General features: G+C 39.1%; 1 protein-coding gene across 1 annotated transcript in view; it reads left to right on the top strand.

Moving 5' to 3' along the window:
- The window catches only part of LOC126187801 (TP53-binding protein 1-like), a 352,433-nt gene that overhangs the window by 187,894 nt on the left and 145,884 nt on the right, over nucleotides 1-18,655 (top strand). Inside the window, exon 10 of the mRNA XM_049929085.1 lies at nucleotides 4,744-4,844. Coding sequence (XP_049785042.1) covers nucleotides 4,744-4,844 — 101 coding nt within the window. The remainder of the gene's footprint in view (nucleotides 1-4,743; nucleotides 4,845-18,655) is intronic.

Raw genomic sequence — 18,655 nt, forward strand, 5'->3', positions numbered from 1 at the left:
TTCACCAGCTTATCAAAAGACGGAACCAGGAGTGTTGGGAGAGATAAGTATTGACCATTGGGTGCCATACTTCACCTTCACAAATCTGGACGAAGATCAGATCTGTTTGGGTACCAGATCCCAACAGGTGTCCCTTGTATTAACATCAAAGGCGTGTTATCTACCAATGTAAATGTGATTGCTGAGCACTTTTCTGAGCACTATGCTCGAGCCTCTGCATCATAGAACTACCTCCCATCCTTTCGCACCCTCAAATGGCGGACGGAAAGGAAAGTCCTCTCATTCGGGACACGCCACAGTGAATCCTATAATGTTCCATTTACAGAGTGGGAGCTCCTCAGTGCCCTTGCACATTGCCCCGACACAGCTCCTGGGCCAGATCAGATCCACAGTCAGATGATTAAACATCTCTCATCTGAGTACAAGCGACATCTCCTCATCCTCTTCAACTGGATCTGGTGCGATGACGTCTTTCCATCGCAATGGCAGGAGAGCACCATGATTCCAGTGCTTAAACCCGCTAAAAACTTGATTGATGTGGATAGCTATAGGCTCATCAGCCTCACCAATGTTCTTTGTAAGCTGCTGGAACGTATGGTATGTCGGTGGTTGGGTTGGGTCCTGGAGTCATGTAGCCTACTGGCTCCATGTCAGGATGGCTTCTGTCAGGGTCGCTCTACCACTGATAATCTTGTGTCCCTCGAGTCTGTCATCCGAACAGCCTTTTCCAGATGCCAACACCTGGTCACAGTCTTTTGTGATTAATGAAAAGCGTGTGACACGACCTGGCGACATCATATCCTTGCCACATTATACGAGTGGGGTCTCCAAGGTCCACTCCTGATTTTTAGCCAAATTGAGTGTATCTCTATTTTTAGTGGCCATTAATGGTCTAGCAGCAGCTGTAGGGCTGTCTGTCTCACCTTCTCTGTATGCAGACGACTTCTGCATTTCATACTGCTCCACCAGTACTGGTGTTGCTGGGCAGCGCCTACAGGGAGCTATCCACAAGGTGCAGTCATGGGCTCTAGCTCACGGTTTCCAGTTCTCTCCCAATATTAGCATAAATCACTTGGAAAATACTTCAGATATATTGTGGTGTAACAAGAAACGTAATGAACAGTTTGAATGCACGTGACACTGTAATTAAGACACAATATTTCAAGCCAAACTATGTTACACTGCAGTGTAACATCGTTTTAACACTATTGTGAAAAAGGAAAGTTGCTACTCACCATATAGCGGAGACGCTAAGTCGCAGATTGGCACAACTAAAAGACTGTCACGAATAATAGCTTTTGGCCAGTAAGACCTTCTTCAGAATTAGATGCCAAACACACATGTATGCAACCCTCACACACACACATGACTGCCGTCTCAGGCAATTGAGGCTACACTGCGAGCAGCAGACCAGTGTATGATGTTAGTGGCGAATGGCTGGTGGAGGCTGTTGGAAAGCCTGCTCTATTGCACAGTACTTATGACCTTGGTGCCTCATTTAGTGATAGGACAATCAACTGGCCAACTGATATTTTTTTTCATTCAGTTGGTTATTTTTTAGTCAAATGAAACTAGTCTCAGCGGTCATGTCAGCTGTATGATAGTTTTCGCTCACTCACCACGATTGACTGGTTTCACTTAAAATGACAGCTGACACAAGCTTATGACAGCTGTTGCTGTTATACAAGGGTTGGAACTTTAAATAGTGGCAACTATTTATTCACAACTGATACAAAAGAGTTACATATTTGCACCTGTTACTGTCCTTCAAAGTAGTCACCAGGGTTCTGTAGAACCTGTTGCCAGCGATGTGGAATGCGTGGTATACCGTTAGCAGAGCCTGTTCTGTTGATGGTGCAAATGGAGTGGTCTACTGCCTGTCAAATCTCTGGAACAGTTCTGAAGCGAATGGCACGAAGCCAAAACTGAAACACCAGTCCAACGAATGGCATCATTATAGGTCGCCACGAAAGTCGAAAGTGCATCAGAGCCCCAGTATGGTGAAAGTTATGGTGATTTTTACGTACGACTGTGATGGTGTTACCCTAACGCATTACTTTCCTCCATGGCAGACCGTGAATGCACAGTATTACTGTTCGTTTTTGGGGCATCACCTGCGACCAGCTTTGTGAAATAAGCGGTGACACTTTCTGCGCAACCCACCCATCATTTTGCACAACAATGCATGGTCGCATACCGTGCAAGCTGTGGCTGCTCTGTTCATTTGATGGGACTGGAAAGTACTGTATGATCCACCATACTCCCCGGACTTAAGTCCTTGTGACTTTGATTTGATTTCGAAGATGAAGGAACCACTTTGTGGAATTCGCTTCAGAACCGTTCCAGAGATTCGACAGGCAGTAGACCGTTCCATTCACACCATCAACAGAACAGGCTCTGCTAACAGTATACTACACCTTCCACATCACTGGCAATGAGTTCTACACAAAATGGCTGACTACTTTGAAGGACAGTAACAGGTGCAAACATGTAACTCTTTTGTGTTGGTTGTGAATAAATAGTTGCCACTATTTAAGTTCCAACCCTTGTATAACTGTTTTCACTCAGTCTTTGGGTTTGAGTGATTTCATTTAAATATCTTTTAGCCTTTTCGGTTATACATGATCCAAAACTATGGTTGCCAACATTTTAGTGACAAATAACATATTTTAGGAGAGGTGAATAATAAGTATATTTTCTAAAAAATGATATGTTTTCAAAATATTGCTATTTATTTCCTTAAATGTGCATTTTTTGCTCTAAAGGCATGAATATGATTTTTTTGGTTAGTTTTAAAAGATTAATACCTGGTTCTAAATAATAAATTTAAGTTTAAATAAACAATTACTTTTTATTTAAATTTATTGAAATCTCTTCCCACTGGATGGCACCCATCACCAACAATTCTATTTCATTAAAAGCTGAGGTGACATAAACATAAAGCATATAAGAAACAATTTTTTAAATCATTTGATGACCTAATCACTTGGTTTTTAATCATATACTGTCATTTATCGGAAGTGTTTTAGTGAGAAATTTTTATTATAATATATTAATTTTCTTTGAATTTCTGTAATTAATTTATTTTCATGGTATGAATCATTCTTGCAGATTCAGTATATAAAATTGAATTTATCTTGAGGATCGCTTTTTATCCACTAGTGTATTTTCTTCCATTCCCACACCACTGAGTGTTTCAGCTTTACATAAATTTCACTGTTAAGAAAACTAAACTAAAAGCTGCCTAATGGTACTCATTTAAAACAAAACATCAGAATGGCAATAACAGTCATGATGTGCTATAACACAGTGCAGTCAACAGTAATGCAGGGTGGTGATTCTTATGGAAAACCTGGAATTCCCAACGAATTACATTTTACTAGGAAAAATCAGGGAAGTTTCAGGTAATTTCATAAAATCGCAGGGAATTCTGTGTTTTAGCTTGGCACTGATATTTAATTTTATTGGCAGTGTAAGGAAAAGATTCTGGTCCGAACTCTTGGAGATGACGGTTATGTGTGAGTTAGGTGAGCTTGCTTGTGAATGAATGTGTGTGTGTTTATCTTTCTTTTTCTGATGAAGGCTGTGGTGAGAAGCTAACATGTAAGTGTCTTTTAATTGTGCCTGTTGGCAACTTAACGTGTAATCTTTATGGTAAGTAGCCGTCTACTGTAATTGTTGATATTCCAACCTAGTGTTTCAGTTGTTTAATTTTACTGAGTTTTATAAATAACAAATTTTAAAATGCTTAATATTTCAAAGTGTGTTAATTATATGAATATTATTCCTTTTTAATTATCAATGTTTAAAAACTACACTTAAACTACTACTTATGTCCAGCATGTCTCAGCTAGGAGGAAATGAAAATCGTTGTTGTGGTATCCTCCTCCTGCTCACTGTTAATTTACCAGGAGCTTCTTATGGCACCATCTTCCAGCCAGTACCTGGAATTGACAGGGATTTTTTCAAGTTTGAGTAGCCACCCTATAATGATTTAACTGTGACAAAACAATTGAATGTTTCTGCTCAGCACTGAATGCACCAGGTGCTGTTGACCGTTTTCATTTGGTTGCTCCCATAGACTAGTTTCACTCAAAAGAAATGATTGAATAATTCAACCAATACATAAAACTACAACCGAGTGAGTTGATTGTTTCTATTCAGTTGTTACTGTCGTCAGCCTGATTTACTGCATGACAGGATTAAACTTTTTATCCCAAGACAGTGCCTCAGATGACAACACAGTTCTTATTGCCATCCTGATATGATCATTCCTACCTTTGCCTGAGTTAGCATTATGAATAAAAAGAAGTGGACCAGTAAAAGACGACATGAGGAATATTGATGATTTATAGAGTGTACAAGTTTGGAATGAAGGATATGAAAGGCAAGCATACGAGACAGAAGCAAAAAGTAGAAAAATAGGAAACTGATAACTGACAACATTTTCCTCCATTATGACTATTATTCTTAGCGCTTCAGTTGTAAGATAGGTAATGGTCTGTTACTGCTGCTGTGTATTTACAGTAATAGATATTTTATCATCATCATAAAATGTTTATGAGTCAGTAGGAAATACATAATGTATGAGCATTAATTAGCAGGTAAAACAGTTACTTATCTCTAGGAGAAACAATGTTCATGGCCAAGGACATGAAGGATTGGTGCTTGTTTTGGGATGCGTGTACTGTTACTGATGCAACATCATTTTTTATTTAGAAGTGTGCTCTTGTTGTGTTTCAGTGTGATGTTGCTGAGGGAATGACTCATTCGACAACAACAGAAACCTCTTCTGGCACACCAATGCTTGATTCTAAAAATACTTCTCCAGGAAGTGTTACAAGGTATGCATGGTAAACGTGTTCTCCTAAATTTAATTTTTGGATTTTATAACTAGTTTCCTGCTGTGGATTAATCACTAGGAATTTTTAGTGCTTGCCCAAATCAAGTGCATTAAACAATTGTTGAATGTTGCTGAGTTCTTTTTATCAATAAAAGACAAAGTTGAAGTTGTACTCTTAAATGTTAAACATAACATTTTTATTAAAAAATGCATTTGCAGCCACTACAGTGTTTCTTTCCACAAATGCTCATAGATATACTGATAACTTGATTCCTTTGTGGTTTCATGCAGAATTCATTGTTGCGGTTTAGTGTTCAGTTTGAGGGTTGTCAGCAGAGTGTGACAGTGCCCTTCATAACTGAAAAAGTCACAGGGCTTTAGACTAATGAATTTAGTGTAAGAATGCAGTGTCACATAAAAGTAGAAGTAAGATTAATTGCTAAAAAAGACCCTACATATAATTTTTACCACCTGAAACAATCCTATCCTGATTTTCCTTGTTAAAAATTAGTGTATAATATCCTTTCAATATGAAATGTTGTTTCTCAGAAAATGTTTTTTATGCAGCAACTGAGTTAGCTTATTTCTTAGACACTGGTCTCAAATTTAAGAAAAGCTGGTTGATGTTATCAACAGCTGTCTCAATCTATGATCTTCATGTGCTTTTCCCCAAAATTGTGAGTTGTAGTCAGAAATTATTTTAGTCTTGGAATATTTACAGTTCAGTTAGTCTTCTCCATTGCATCACTACAAGTGTTATTGTTTTACTGATGCCAAAAATCTATTTGAAAAAGATTCACTAGAATGACTGGTTGATGAACCCAAACACATGATAATTGCTTAGTGCTAAGAAGGCAAGTATTCAGGATCTGGTAGTCTACATCGACATGACTATTCTTGCAATTCACACTTAAGTGCCTGGCAAAAGGTTAATTGAACCACTTTCACACTATTTTCTACAGTTCCATTCTCAAACAGTACATTGGAAAACCAAACTTTTAAATTTGTTCTATTTTATTACGATGATTTCTCCTATTTTATTTCGATGTTCCTTTTGTAAGTGGGCATCAACAAAATATTTACACATTTGAAGAAAAAAGTTGTAGATTGAAATTTTGTGAAAGATCTCACTGCAACAAAAAACAGCTTCGCTTTAATGGTTGCCACTCCAATTTGTATATCATTTCCATGATGCTCTCTCCCCTGTTTTGTGATAATGCAAAACAAGCCATCCTTTTTTGAACTTCTTCAGTGTTGTCCGTCAATCCAGTCTGGTCAGGATCCCCTACCACACAGTAATACGGTAGCAGTCCCTTTAGTGGATTTGTTGCATCTTGGAAGTGTTCTACAAATAAAATACAGTCTTTGGTTCCTCTTCTCCGCAATATTATCTACATGATCATTCCAATTTAAGTTGTTTGTTATTGTTATTACTAGATATTTCGTTGAATTGATAGCCTTTAGATTTGTATGATTTATCAGATATCTGAAATTTTTAGATCCCTTTTAGTATTCATGTGGATAACCTCTGTACGGAACGGCTAAGCTAGGGGTGCAGACGACAGGACGGGCTGTGTATTTGAGTCTAATAAGATGTAGGTATAAATGATGCAGAAGTGATTTATTGGAAAGAAGTGATGTAGAGGTCCTATATATGGGAAGGCATTGCAGAAAACTTAAGTCTCTCCAAGGTCAATTTGACTATTACCAAGGCCAGTAACGGAGAGAGCGAGTTGCCTCCCAGGCCAACTTGAGGTAAAACTCGCCCTGTCAGATTGGTGAAAGCTCATTGGTCATTTCAGAACCCTGCAACATCAGGACTGACACTACAGCATCAGCACTGGTGGTATGGTGCATGGGCCCTCGCCTCCCTTCCACAGCCTCAGAAGAAAGATCGAAAATACTGAGGCTGTTACAATACTTAATAATAATTATATGCTGTACATTCTTCCCTCTTCACAAAGATTCATGTGACATGATGATTTTGCTATGACTGGAAGTTTATAACTAAGGGAGGGATTATTAAAGAAGAAGAAACATTTAAAGAGATTACATTACGTTATGCAATTTTCAAAGGTCACAAACGTAACAATAGCAGTAACGTTTATGTGATCGACCTTCTGATAAGCGATGGCTGTGGCATGACGCGCGAAAGAGGCAGTAGACAGGACAGAGTAACCGCCAAGCTGGTTCTGGCTGGTAGGCACATGAAGCTGAGCTGAAGCTCGTGTGACTAGTGTGAGCACAGTAACTGGGAAGGTCTACATTCTCATCCCACAGGTGAGTGGGAGATATGGAACATTATAATTTAAAATGTTTAGTTGATACTGTGTAGTTATAAATTAAGATTAATTGCAGTGGTTTGCTCTGGTTTGCTTTGAGGATGGAGTGACAACATATTGTTGCTTTAAGAATAGCAATAACAAAATTAAAGTTATGTGGTTTATATATCTTCCTGGGCAGTGTGAGAAATTGGCATAAACTAAATTTACTTAATTCAAACTAAATTTACTTAATTCATTACATTGTCAAATGCTAAGGTGTCTAAATAGCTATATACTTACAGTACTTTATTAGGTACTAAATTAACTACTTCAAATTAGATTATGAAAACAAGTGAGCATTAGACTGATATCTTTTATGTCTAGGAAAGTGTAGCAAAATGATCAATCTTATCTTCAGAACTTAACCAATAAAAGGGGAGACATTTTGTACTGCCGATTTCATAATAGCGATGATAAACTACTCTAGTTGCTCATATTCACAAGCACCAATCCTGAATAAGAATTACATAGAACTGATCTCTTCAGCAATGGGAAATTGTAGGAAGCACATTTATGGAGAAATAAAAGTCGTCAGCTAGACTAAAGTTAATATAAATATGAAATTAGTAGAACATATCTAGGTACCTGTGTATAAGCATTATGTGCAGTCAAGGACACAGAAGGTAAACATAACATACAGAAAAAATGATAACTCCCATTACTGTGGGAGGATGGAGATAAGTAGATCAGATAATGCTAGCTTGGACTTCTTCATTACCGTGTATGTTGTTTTAAGCATACCTATTTCTCAAATTGGTACACAAGTGAAATGGCGCTTGTTCATGAAGGTAATGCAGCACAGTCTGGTCCTTAACAGAGATAAACATATGTTAGAAAGTAAGGTCCCAAAATAAACTATTCAATGAAAATATATTTTTCAAATACAACTGCTGACATACTTGGAAAAATTGAAATTTGGTGCCACATTTTACAAATATTTTACATTTGTTCCAGTAAAATATATAATATATAGAGTGAATCACTTAAATCTTGCATCGCAAATATTGCAGAAATGGAAATTGCCATTAATGTGCTGTTTTCACAGGGTGGATTGGTATTCAGGGGCTTGTATTGTTAGCCAATGAACAGATTGTAATAATACATAGAAAGTGTATTTTTATGCAAAAACAATTTTTAAATGGAACAATGCCTAGTGACATAAACAAACTGAAAGTATGACAAATTAAAATGTGAGTGGTGTTTGTGGAGGATTTGAATGTGAGTTGTTTAAAAAATATCATGTTTGTGCCACTCAAACTGCATAGTTGCTAGGTACAGTATTTTTACATTTGCTTACAGTGTTCTTGTGTGTTCCTTGAGTACACAGTGACTTGATAGTCAATTAATCTGCAACAATCCAAGCAATAGATCATGAGTGGACCATGGGATTTACCAATGCAGGAAAAGCTGACAAGCTCATGGTATATGGAGAGTGTAGGAAGATTGCAATTGTTCTTGTATTGTGTATGCGGGAAGGTATTCCAGTAGATGTCACCAATTGTGGCAGTTATTTATCAACCTTTTCAACTTGTTATGTAAAATTGGTAGAGTAACAACTAGACAACTTAACTGAAGGGAATAAGTGAAGACAGAAGAAGGGGAAATTAAAGTTGTTGCTGCTGTTGCAGTTGACCTGAACATTAGATCTCACACAGTCATATAAGGAAGTGGCATGAGTCAGGCAAGTGTCCTGTGCATTCTTCATTGACATTGTTGATATACCTATCATATCTCTCTCTATCAAGAACTGCATGGAACTGAGTAGGAGAATTGTGTTAGTTTCTGCACATGGGTATTAAGAAGGGATACTCCAGATGCATCATGTATCTTACTTAGTGATGAAGCCACATTTACGTATCATGGTCTGGTAAACTATTGACACATGCTCTATTCATCTGTTGACAATCCACATTGCTTCGTCGGGTGAAACGTAAGACTCCATGGAGTGCAAATGTGTGGTGTGGAATAGTGCTTCATCAGCTCATAGGCCCATTTTTCATAGATGAAACACTGAAGGTACATAAGTATTTCAGCTTCCTAATGCACCATCTTCCACAGATGCTAGATGATGTTCCTCTGCAGACTAGGATGAATCTATGGTGTCAACATGATGGATGATCAGCCCACAGTACATGAAGTACTACAGCATATCTTCATAAATTGTTTCCAAATCATTGGATTGGACATAGAGGATCTGTACTGTGGCGGGCCCATTCCTGTAGACTTTTTTCTGTGGGGAAAACTGAAAGATGCTATCTACAAAGACATACCAATTACCTATGATGATAATTTTTTCATAATGTGGAGCCACAGTCATAATATCTCTCTTTAAAGTCAGTACTGCCATTAGACTGTTTTTTATTTACAATGTTACATTTATTTTAAAAACTTATTTAATATTTATTTTAAATATGACAGTATGCCATCTTAGGCACTCTATAACATTACACTTGGTAATGGCACTAATGGCAGTTCTGACTTAAAAGAAATACCTCTGATGATGTGCAACAATGCATTACTGCAGGTTGCTTGGACATCTCCACTGAAATGCTAGCATGTGTGCAGCGGTCGTTCCATGCCAGACTGGAAGCATGTATTTCCACTGCCAGTGGTCATTTTGAACACAACTTGTGATGATCAGTTGTGGTTTTTGGTCAGAATCCACATAACTAGTGTATGCACTTGTGTTGTTCTTTAGTGTGTGCTACCACAGGTATTGTATAAGTGTTAGTGTGGGAACTTTTCGAAATACAGTATCTCATAAACGATTCCCACTAGAATCCTGCAACAAAAATCACTGACATTCTAATTTACCGTACTAGTCTGTAAATATCAATAGATATTGTTCCATTTAAAAAGTGTATGTTCACATAAAAAATACACTTTTTAAGTATTTTTACAGTATGTTAATTGGCTAACGGTACGAGCCCCTGACTACCAATCTATTCTGTGAAAACCACACATCAATAGCACTTTCCACTTACACAGTATTTGCAGTGCAAGTTTTAGGTGAGTCATCCTGTGTATAAGCAGTTTGCACATATGTAAGCACAACGAATATTGTGTTAATCATACACAGTTACACACCAGGGTCTGTGTACCCATGGGGGCTATAGTTTCCTTCAGTACAGAGATTAGGCAGGGCAACTCTGTGTTGTAGGGAATTGCTTCTTCCAGCGAGAGTTGCCCTTTGTATTATGACTGTTCTAAACAAGCGATTAAGTCACCGTTGGTAGAATTTGCTAGTTTTCGCAGCAGGTCAGGTTGCTCTCACAGATGTTAACTTCATAAATAGAAAACACGTGACATTAAATAAGAGTTGATGGTTGCTGGTGACAGCAGAAGAGTGCGTAAGAACAGCAGAAGAGCTTAGCTGGGACAAGATGCAGAAGTGCGGCAGTGATGAGTGACACTTGGGTGTGTCAGTGCGGGTATTCTCAGTCAGCTAATTTAAGGGGCATGTTGTGTGGGAACTGCTTGTCAAACCAACCATTCTTTGCAGGAGCAAGACGAGGTTTTCTGGGCCCCACAGGTGTGTTGTGAGAGTAGTATTGGTCTGCTTTATTGAACTGTATTGCAGGGGCTACATGTACTGATGAGCATGGCGGGAACAGGTTGAGATGTATAAAGGCAGGGATGGACAGAGCCGTTTGGAGGAGGGGGGGGGGGGATGGAGGTGTGAGGTTGAAATGGACAGACAGAGGGAGGAAGAGGTGCGGACGGGGGGGGGGGGGGGGTATTCAGTATGTGTGTTGAATGCGTATGTGGGCAAAGCCACGGGTAAAAGGTTGATTAATATCGGAGGTGTTCAGAAACAATCTGAAAAGCTTGTAAGAGTGTTGCGTGTTGCAGGGTTGGTTATGCTGAGAAATAATTGTTAAGAAAAAAATTGATATATTGTGCCATTTCTGAGTTAACTAGCATTGAAGGGGCATTCAAATTAAACCCAGTCACTAGTGTAAAGTAACACTAATGATTTTGTTAACTCAAAAATGTAGTTATACGCAGTACACATACTCAAAAATAGTGGCCAAAACTGTTGGCACATTTATCCCATTGCGGCACTAGCTGGTCGATCCCATCCTTGAAGAAGCTAGTAGGCTGCTGTCGGATCCAGGCCTGGACTCAGTCACACACTTCGTCGTGCGTTGCGAATCGATGTCCGCGAATAGCTTGTTTTAGAGGTCCAAGCTAAGAAAGTCACACGATAGATGTTCCAGCACTTTCCCACTGAAACTTCTGCAATGTTGTCTTCATGGCATTGGCCATGTGTGGGCGGACATTATCATGCAGGAGGATGACACTATTGGACAACTTGCCTTGGCGTTTCGACTTGGTGGTTCATCTAAGATTCTGTAAAGTGGCTTGATAACACTGGGCATTGATGGTGGTACCCTACTCCAGGAACTCAACAAGCAATGGGCCCTTGTGGTAAAAAAAAGGAGGACATCATGACCTTACCAGTACTGGTGTGCATGGCCTTTGATTTCTTTGGAGGCGGTGACGTCGCATATTTCCACTGCTTGCTCTGATGCTTGCTTTCCAGTGCAAGATGGCGACACCATGTTTCACCTGTGACAATACACAAGAGAAAGCTGTATTCCTCCTCATGATAATGTAGCAGATGACTCAAAGAAAGCACCATTCGAGTATTGCGCTGTTCGGCAGTCAGTTGGTGGGGAACCCACTGTGCACAGATTTTTCAAAAGTTCAAGTGTTCATGGATTATGGTGTGTGCCCATGCTAATACCCAGTAACCAATGGATCTCGTCTACAGTGATTCTGCCGTTATCCAAGACTAAAGCATTCACTTCCACAACTGATGAGCCTGACCAGGACGAGCATCATCTTCCAGTGACTCGCGTCCCTCAATGAATCGTTTGCGCCATTCCGCAACACTTGAATGACTGAGACTGTACTCATCATACACAGCCTTCACCCATTGATATATTTGACGGCTTAACTCCCTCCACTGCCAAAAATCAAATCACTCCTCGTTGTTCCTGCTTACTCGCCTGTATGTCCGGTAGTGGTTGATAACTTGTTTGGTCATCTCCTCTTTGGCGTGAAACCACACTGTTGCTATGCAACATCAAATGGTGCACACGCGTCAGTCTCTCTACCAATAGATGGCACCACCATACCCGCAGTTGCGTGGTGCCACCTTACGTGTAAGGCAAAGATAGACACACTGACCAGGTTTCGTTTGAATGAAGCTTGTACATGTATTGCTCAACCTTTGTCTTGCGTAAGAGCCTTACTACCGACCCATGTCCAGTTTTTGTATCACTCTCTTTTTCGGTTTTAGGAACCCAGACAGAGAACACATTTGACGACACAGTCTGAAATGGGCTGCTTGAATCTGAGCGTGCAGTGGGTGCAATGATGTGATTGGCTAACTTCAGTGTTAATTAACTTGAAAATGGTGCAGGGTATTGATTTTTTTTTAACAGTTACTTCTCAACACAACATTTCTCGCAACAACGTTACAAGCTTTTCAGACTGTTTTTGACCACTCTCTATAAAGCAGAAGTGATCAACAGAATCCAAATATAGGAACTATTGGTTGTGGCTTAGTGAGAAACATATTTTTAAAAAGAGAATAGGTATACTATAATCAAGTTGCTGCTAGGATGTGGAAGGTATCCAATGTGTATGTGAAATTGCACCAGAATAGGAAAATTGTGTCACTAAGCAGTCATGCGATTTCCCTTTTGAAACTTCTTGGCAGATTAAAAGTGTGTGCTGGACTGAGACTCAAACTTCTGTCAAGATCACACTGCAGCGGGAAGAAATTAGCTGGTTGTAATGGATGATGATGATGATGTTGAGTCAAGAGTTTGACTCCAAGTAGCTCATGAATCTAGATCATCATGAAGTCCCATGGAAATGTATGTACTTTCCTGAGGGAAAGGGAAGTAATGGATACCCAGAAGATATTGTATTACACAAGTCTTTGTCTCAGAAGATACGAAGAAATCACAAGAACACAAAAAGCTGCCGTATCATCGTCGTCCTCATGACAGGTTACTTCTGTTAACACATCATAACTTAACTTTATCATTGAGATGGCTGTCCACCCCATTTGTAATTTTTTATTCAGTGCACTTGAAAACTATGTTCAGAGTGAACAACATCATTTTAATCATGTATATATTAATCATTAATTTAAAAAAAGTATGTTAATCATTAATTAAATACAGTGAAACCTCACTTTTACACTTTTCAAGAAACTTCAGAAACATGGTGTAAAATACAGGAAAATGTAAAATGTGGGAAATAACGTTCTAATCTGTAAAAGTTACGAATAGGATATCCCTTTGCATTTTCGCACTTTACGTGTGATATAGGTACATAACAGACATCAATAGATTGTCAGGGACTTGTTTATTATCTAATAGAGGTTTATTATGTAATAAAAAACGCTGATGCAACTGGAACTGAAAACTGTCTGGGAAGTAGGAACATTTGACTCAATTTCATACGTCATAATCGATGTTTTTGAAAGCCTGCAGCTGTCATTCATTATTTAAATAATGAAATACTGTACTACCTACATATTTTTTCATGCTTAGCACGACGTGTTTCAAGAAATTTTTTCTCATTGTCAAGTTCATATATGTTCATATGTGTTTTGTGTGGTGTTTGAATATGTGTTATTCTGTGTCCCTTGCACTGTAGTCATCTTTTTCAGGTTATCGCGTACTGTTCCTTCTCACTTATGTGGAAAACCACACACACACACACACACACACACACACACACACACACACACACACACTATTGTTTATGTAACGTCACAAAAAATACATACGTAAATACACTCGACAATGAGAATAAATTCTCAAAACACTTTTAGCTCAGCAGGAAAAAAATACATAACGGGTGCTTTGTTTAAACGAAAAATATTTGACCAACGCAAGTCGCAGAGTGCATGATGGTGTCAACTAGCGCCACAAGTGGCCAAATGCTGAAACATGCTAAATATTCTTCAACAAATATGTCATGATGACCACAACAATCACGAAACTGCATTTGCGCATTAGAGAAAGTTTGGAAATGGTTGTGATTGGATATGAATCTTTATTCGAATGTACCTGGTTACTCCCACCAGCCAAGTAGTGCTTGGAGCAGCGGGAGATAAGCCACGAATTGTTCCACCTTTTACATGTTTACCGGATCAGATCAGTCGAGTAGTGTGCCCTGGTGTCAAGAAACTTAACCACGTAATATTTGTAAACACTACTGGACAGTCAGCATCCTGCAAGGGTCATTTTTACCTCCAGAAACATTTCTTCGTAATGCGTAAAACACAGGAAAATTATAAATATGTTGACGCAAAATTGGGTGCAAATTAACATTGTGGGAATTATAAAAAAATGTCGTAAACGGTGGGAAAACGTTAATTCTGGGTACATAAAAGCGGGGTTATACTGTAAATTAGATATGGTAGCACTTTTGGCAGCTATCGATAACTATCTTAATCTGTTTACTGAACACTTGGTAGCCATTTAGTCCTTACTATGAACCTGATTGGAAGGTGTCAACTGTGGGCTGTACTGATGCTTAACAGTACACTGCCTACTAGGAAGCTGGTTTGGTACGCGTGGCTGGTCCGACGGATCTGAAGCGCTGCGTTGGCCAATTTCTGTCCATGACTGCCGTGTCATCTCTGGTAAAGTTGCAGCCAGTCAGAGTGCACCAAGACTACTCAGTCTGGCAGCGGTAATCCCAGAGAGGTGTGAACTTTTTAGACCTTCCCCAGTTTGCTCAGGCTGATAAAATAATTGGGAACTGTCACATTCTTTTGACGTGGTACTTTGCCTAAAGACAACAATTGCATTGATTTTTCTCTACCTGTTTCCAAACAGCTCTCAACCATTGGAACAGCTGTTTTACCACTGCAGCATCAATATCTGGTGACAACTTGTCTAGTTTGAATGGTGAATGGATTTTTGCATCTGTATACCACCTCGAATTGAGTGCAGCTGATTGATTTATGCTCTTTCGCATTATACAAAGACAAGATGAACTGGAAAAATCTGTCTCAGTCTGTACAGCTTTGACCCACATAATACAACAGCAAATAGACTTATGGACATGCTCTACACAGCCATTACTTTTTGGCTGGAAGAGGGTAGTTTGCCATTTCTTGATTTTTAATAATTTGTAAACGTACGTGAAAAGAGATGATGATAAGTTACTGCTGTGATCTGTTATAATGGCTTTAGGGCTTCAGTGCAGTAAAATAAGATGTCATGAAAGCTTTGGCGACTGTCTACGCAGTCGTGTCTGCCAGAGGCACCATAATTAAGAAATGAGGATAAGTGATCAGTAAATGATAAAACATTTGATATTTTGAGGTGAAATCGGGAATGGTCTCATGACATCAAGGGCAATAATTTCAAATGCGTAGTGATGTCTAAGAGTCTGAAATATAATTTTTGGTTTTACATATCGTGTCCTTTGTGCACACTGGAAGCAAGACCTTACATAACTTTTGATGTCCGTTTTACAAGTAGGCCACCAGAACTGTGAGGCCAATTGTAAGTTATTGCCATCTTATGAATGTAGCGTGCTTTGTATACTGTCATGTGTCGTGTAACTTTCTCTAATGGATTTCAGAATAATCAGCCAACTGCCTTGGGGTGTTTTACGATTAAGGATTTTATCAACAACCTTGAAGTCTGAGGATGCTGCAGATTTCTTGCATTCTTCATCCTCGTGCTGTTCTTTCTCTGGTTCAGCAATCAGGACTTTGTCAGCAAGTATACACTGAATTTTTCGATTTAATGAAAGTGTCAGCATTTTGATGGAACTTTCCTGGCTGTCCCTTACTGATTAATAATTACTCACTCAACTAAGGGACTACTTATACAGTCTGCTACTAGAGCACTTCAGGTTCAACAGGCACATTAAGCTGGCATGATCAGTCACAACAGTAAATGTTATCTCATATAAGTAATATTTAAAGTAGTTCATGCCATGCACCGGAGCTAATAGAATCCTTCTCTGTTGTTCTGTGGTTGAGGTTGGCTTGATTTAATTGCCTGGACTCATACCCAGTGGTTCGTTCAAATTCTTCATGTACTTGACGGAGAAGACACCCAATTGCAAAATCGCTGGCATCACACGAGAGTATGATGGGCTTCTCAAAATCAGGGTAGGCCAAAATAGGTGTTTATGTTAGGATTCCTTTTAACATAACCATTGCTGTTTCACACTCAGTAGTCCATATAAATAGTACTCCTTTCTTTAACAGTTTGGTAAGAGTTTTGGCAATAGTGATGTGTTCTGCACAAAATAATAGAAATAGTTTGCCGGTCTTTTGTTGCATCAGTTAATCGTGGATCAGGTTGAACCCCATCACTCAAATTTATGTGGCCCAAATAATTAACCTGTGGCTCTGAATATTTGCAGCTCTCCCGTTTCAGGCGGAGCTAAGCATTTCGTGTATGTGAAAGTAGGTCTCTTAATCATTGTGCATGTTCCTCTAGGGAATTGGATAACCCAGTAATGTCATGTGGTTACACTAGGCACACTGAAGGTTTCAGTCTCCTCAGCAATAAATCCACAAACTGTTTGGAATGCCACAGGTGCATTTTGTAATCCAAAAAGCATCCTCAGGTATGGATAGTGCGCTGATGGTATGACAGATGCAGTTTTCTCAAAATCTGAAGGGCTGAGGGGTATTTGGTGATAGCCAGAATGCATGTCTAGCATTGTGAAATATTGACAATTGCCTAAATGGTCCAATATATCGTCTATTCTTGGGAAGTGATATGAGAATTGTTACTTTATTCAAAGCTTGCATGTAAGCTCATTTCAGTAAGCTTTTTCTCCATCTTGGTGTCCATTTTGGGATGATGACAACAGGCGAAGACCAGGAACTGCACAACTGTTTTATTATCCGTGCTTCCATCTGTTTTTAATGCTTTGTTCAACCACAGGTTGCTAATAATGTGGAATTCTATATTGTTTTTGACTGATTGGTCTAGCACGTCTGGTGGGACTCTCATGGTGTGTCAGACTGGTAGCAAACAGATCCCTCTGTTATTCAAAAACTGCCCTAAACTCCTCAAGTACCGAATACAACAAACTTCTATCCTTCTCAGGCAGATGCATCAACCTGTCCCACATTTCATTTCCAGTAACTCTTGTGTACTTGCTAAAATTGTTCCCTTGAGTATTATGACGTCTGTCCAGCCAAAATTGTCAGTACTAACCAAGAAAAATATTTCTTCTTTCAGTACAACTGGTTGATCTATACTTCTTTTCACATATACTTGAAACTCACCAATGACTGGTTTTTGGAGATCGGATGTACCAGAATAACTGAGTGCATGGGGAATTAAGATTCAAACTTTGCCGAGAGACTCCTTCCCATTCCACCACGTAATGTTTTGCATTCAGTTGACTTAAGCACTGAAGTGAACCAGTCTTCTAAGAATAATAGGACGGACCCTTTCCTATCTTCTCAGATGCATTTACAGTACTGTCACTGCCAAATAGGAATTCTTGGTCAACAGTACACAAACTAAAGCCAGCAGCATCACGAATACAGCACAGGAAGTCACTCCCTAGGTGCTCATCAGATTCTGGATTTTTCCAATGACTTCCACTTTAAGTGCAAATTTTCCTTATCAGTCAGCATTTAATCTCCCACAAGGCTACAGATAGTATTATTTCCCTTTGCATTCCACACGGACGTCAGCAAGGCCACCGCAAGGTATGCTTGTTGCTAAGCGGGGTGAATAATAAACCCACCTGCACTCTGGTATCAAAAAGTATCTTCGCTTTTTTATTATCAAATTTTCTGATCGATTTCACATTTCCCACCTTTTCTAATCCTTGGCTCCTCACCAGATTAACCAATCTCAATGAGAGCCTGGGGCGGAAAATACTCCGTCACCTGACTAGTTTCTCAAATTTTGGCCTATGTTATTTCCTCTGTGGCTATCTCTAATACTCACCAAGTTCCTATTTCACTGGTATTGTAGCTTAGAGCATGCCTGTTGATATGTCCTACTTCTCTGAAATGCACAAAATGCGGCACTTGGCATTTGTGTGGACAGTATCTTGATCATAGGCAATGATTACACTAGATGCTGGTTTTGAAAACATGGCATGCTTCAGTCCAATTTCTTGCAGTTGTTAAAAATTGGTTTGCTTCCTTCCGTAATAGAGCGAGCTGTAATGCTTCTTGTAAGGTAAAGGACTTGAACTGGGTTTCGTCCTCTATTCTGGTATCAATCTCTCTTCACAAAAGACATCAGTTGAGTAGGCCACTGCCTCACAAAGTAAGATATCATTAACATTCTTGGCATTCTGTTGACATATATGTCTGGCAAGAAACCACATGGAATCTGTCTGCAAGTGATTCAAAGTCTTCAGCAGGATTTTGTTCAATGTGGGTAACTCATCCTGATAAAAACTAACACTTTGTATGTCTGTGAAATGTTCTACTAATCCGCACACAAATGTTGCA

This window comes from Schistocerca cancellata, chromosome 5 (assembly GCF_023864275.1).
Source record: "Schistocerca cancellata isolate TAMUIC-IGC-003103 chromosome 5, iqSchCanc2.1, whole genome shotgun sequence".
Classification (NCBI taxonomy): domain Eukaryota; kingdom Metazoa; phylum Arthropoda; class Insecta; order Orthoptera; family Acrididae; genus Schistocerca; species Schistocerca cancellata.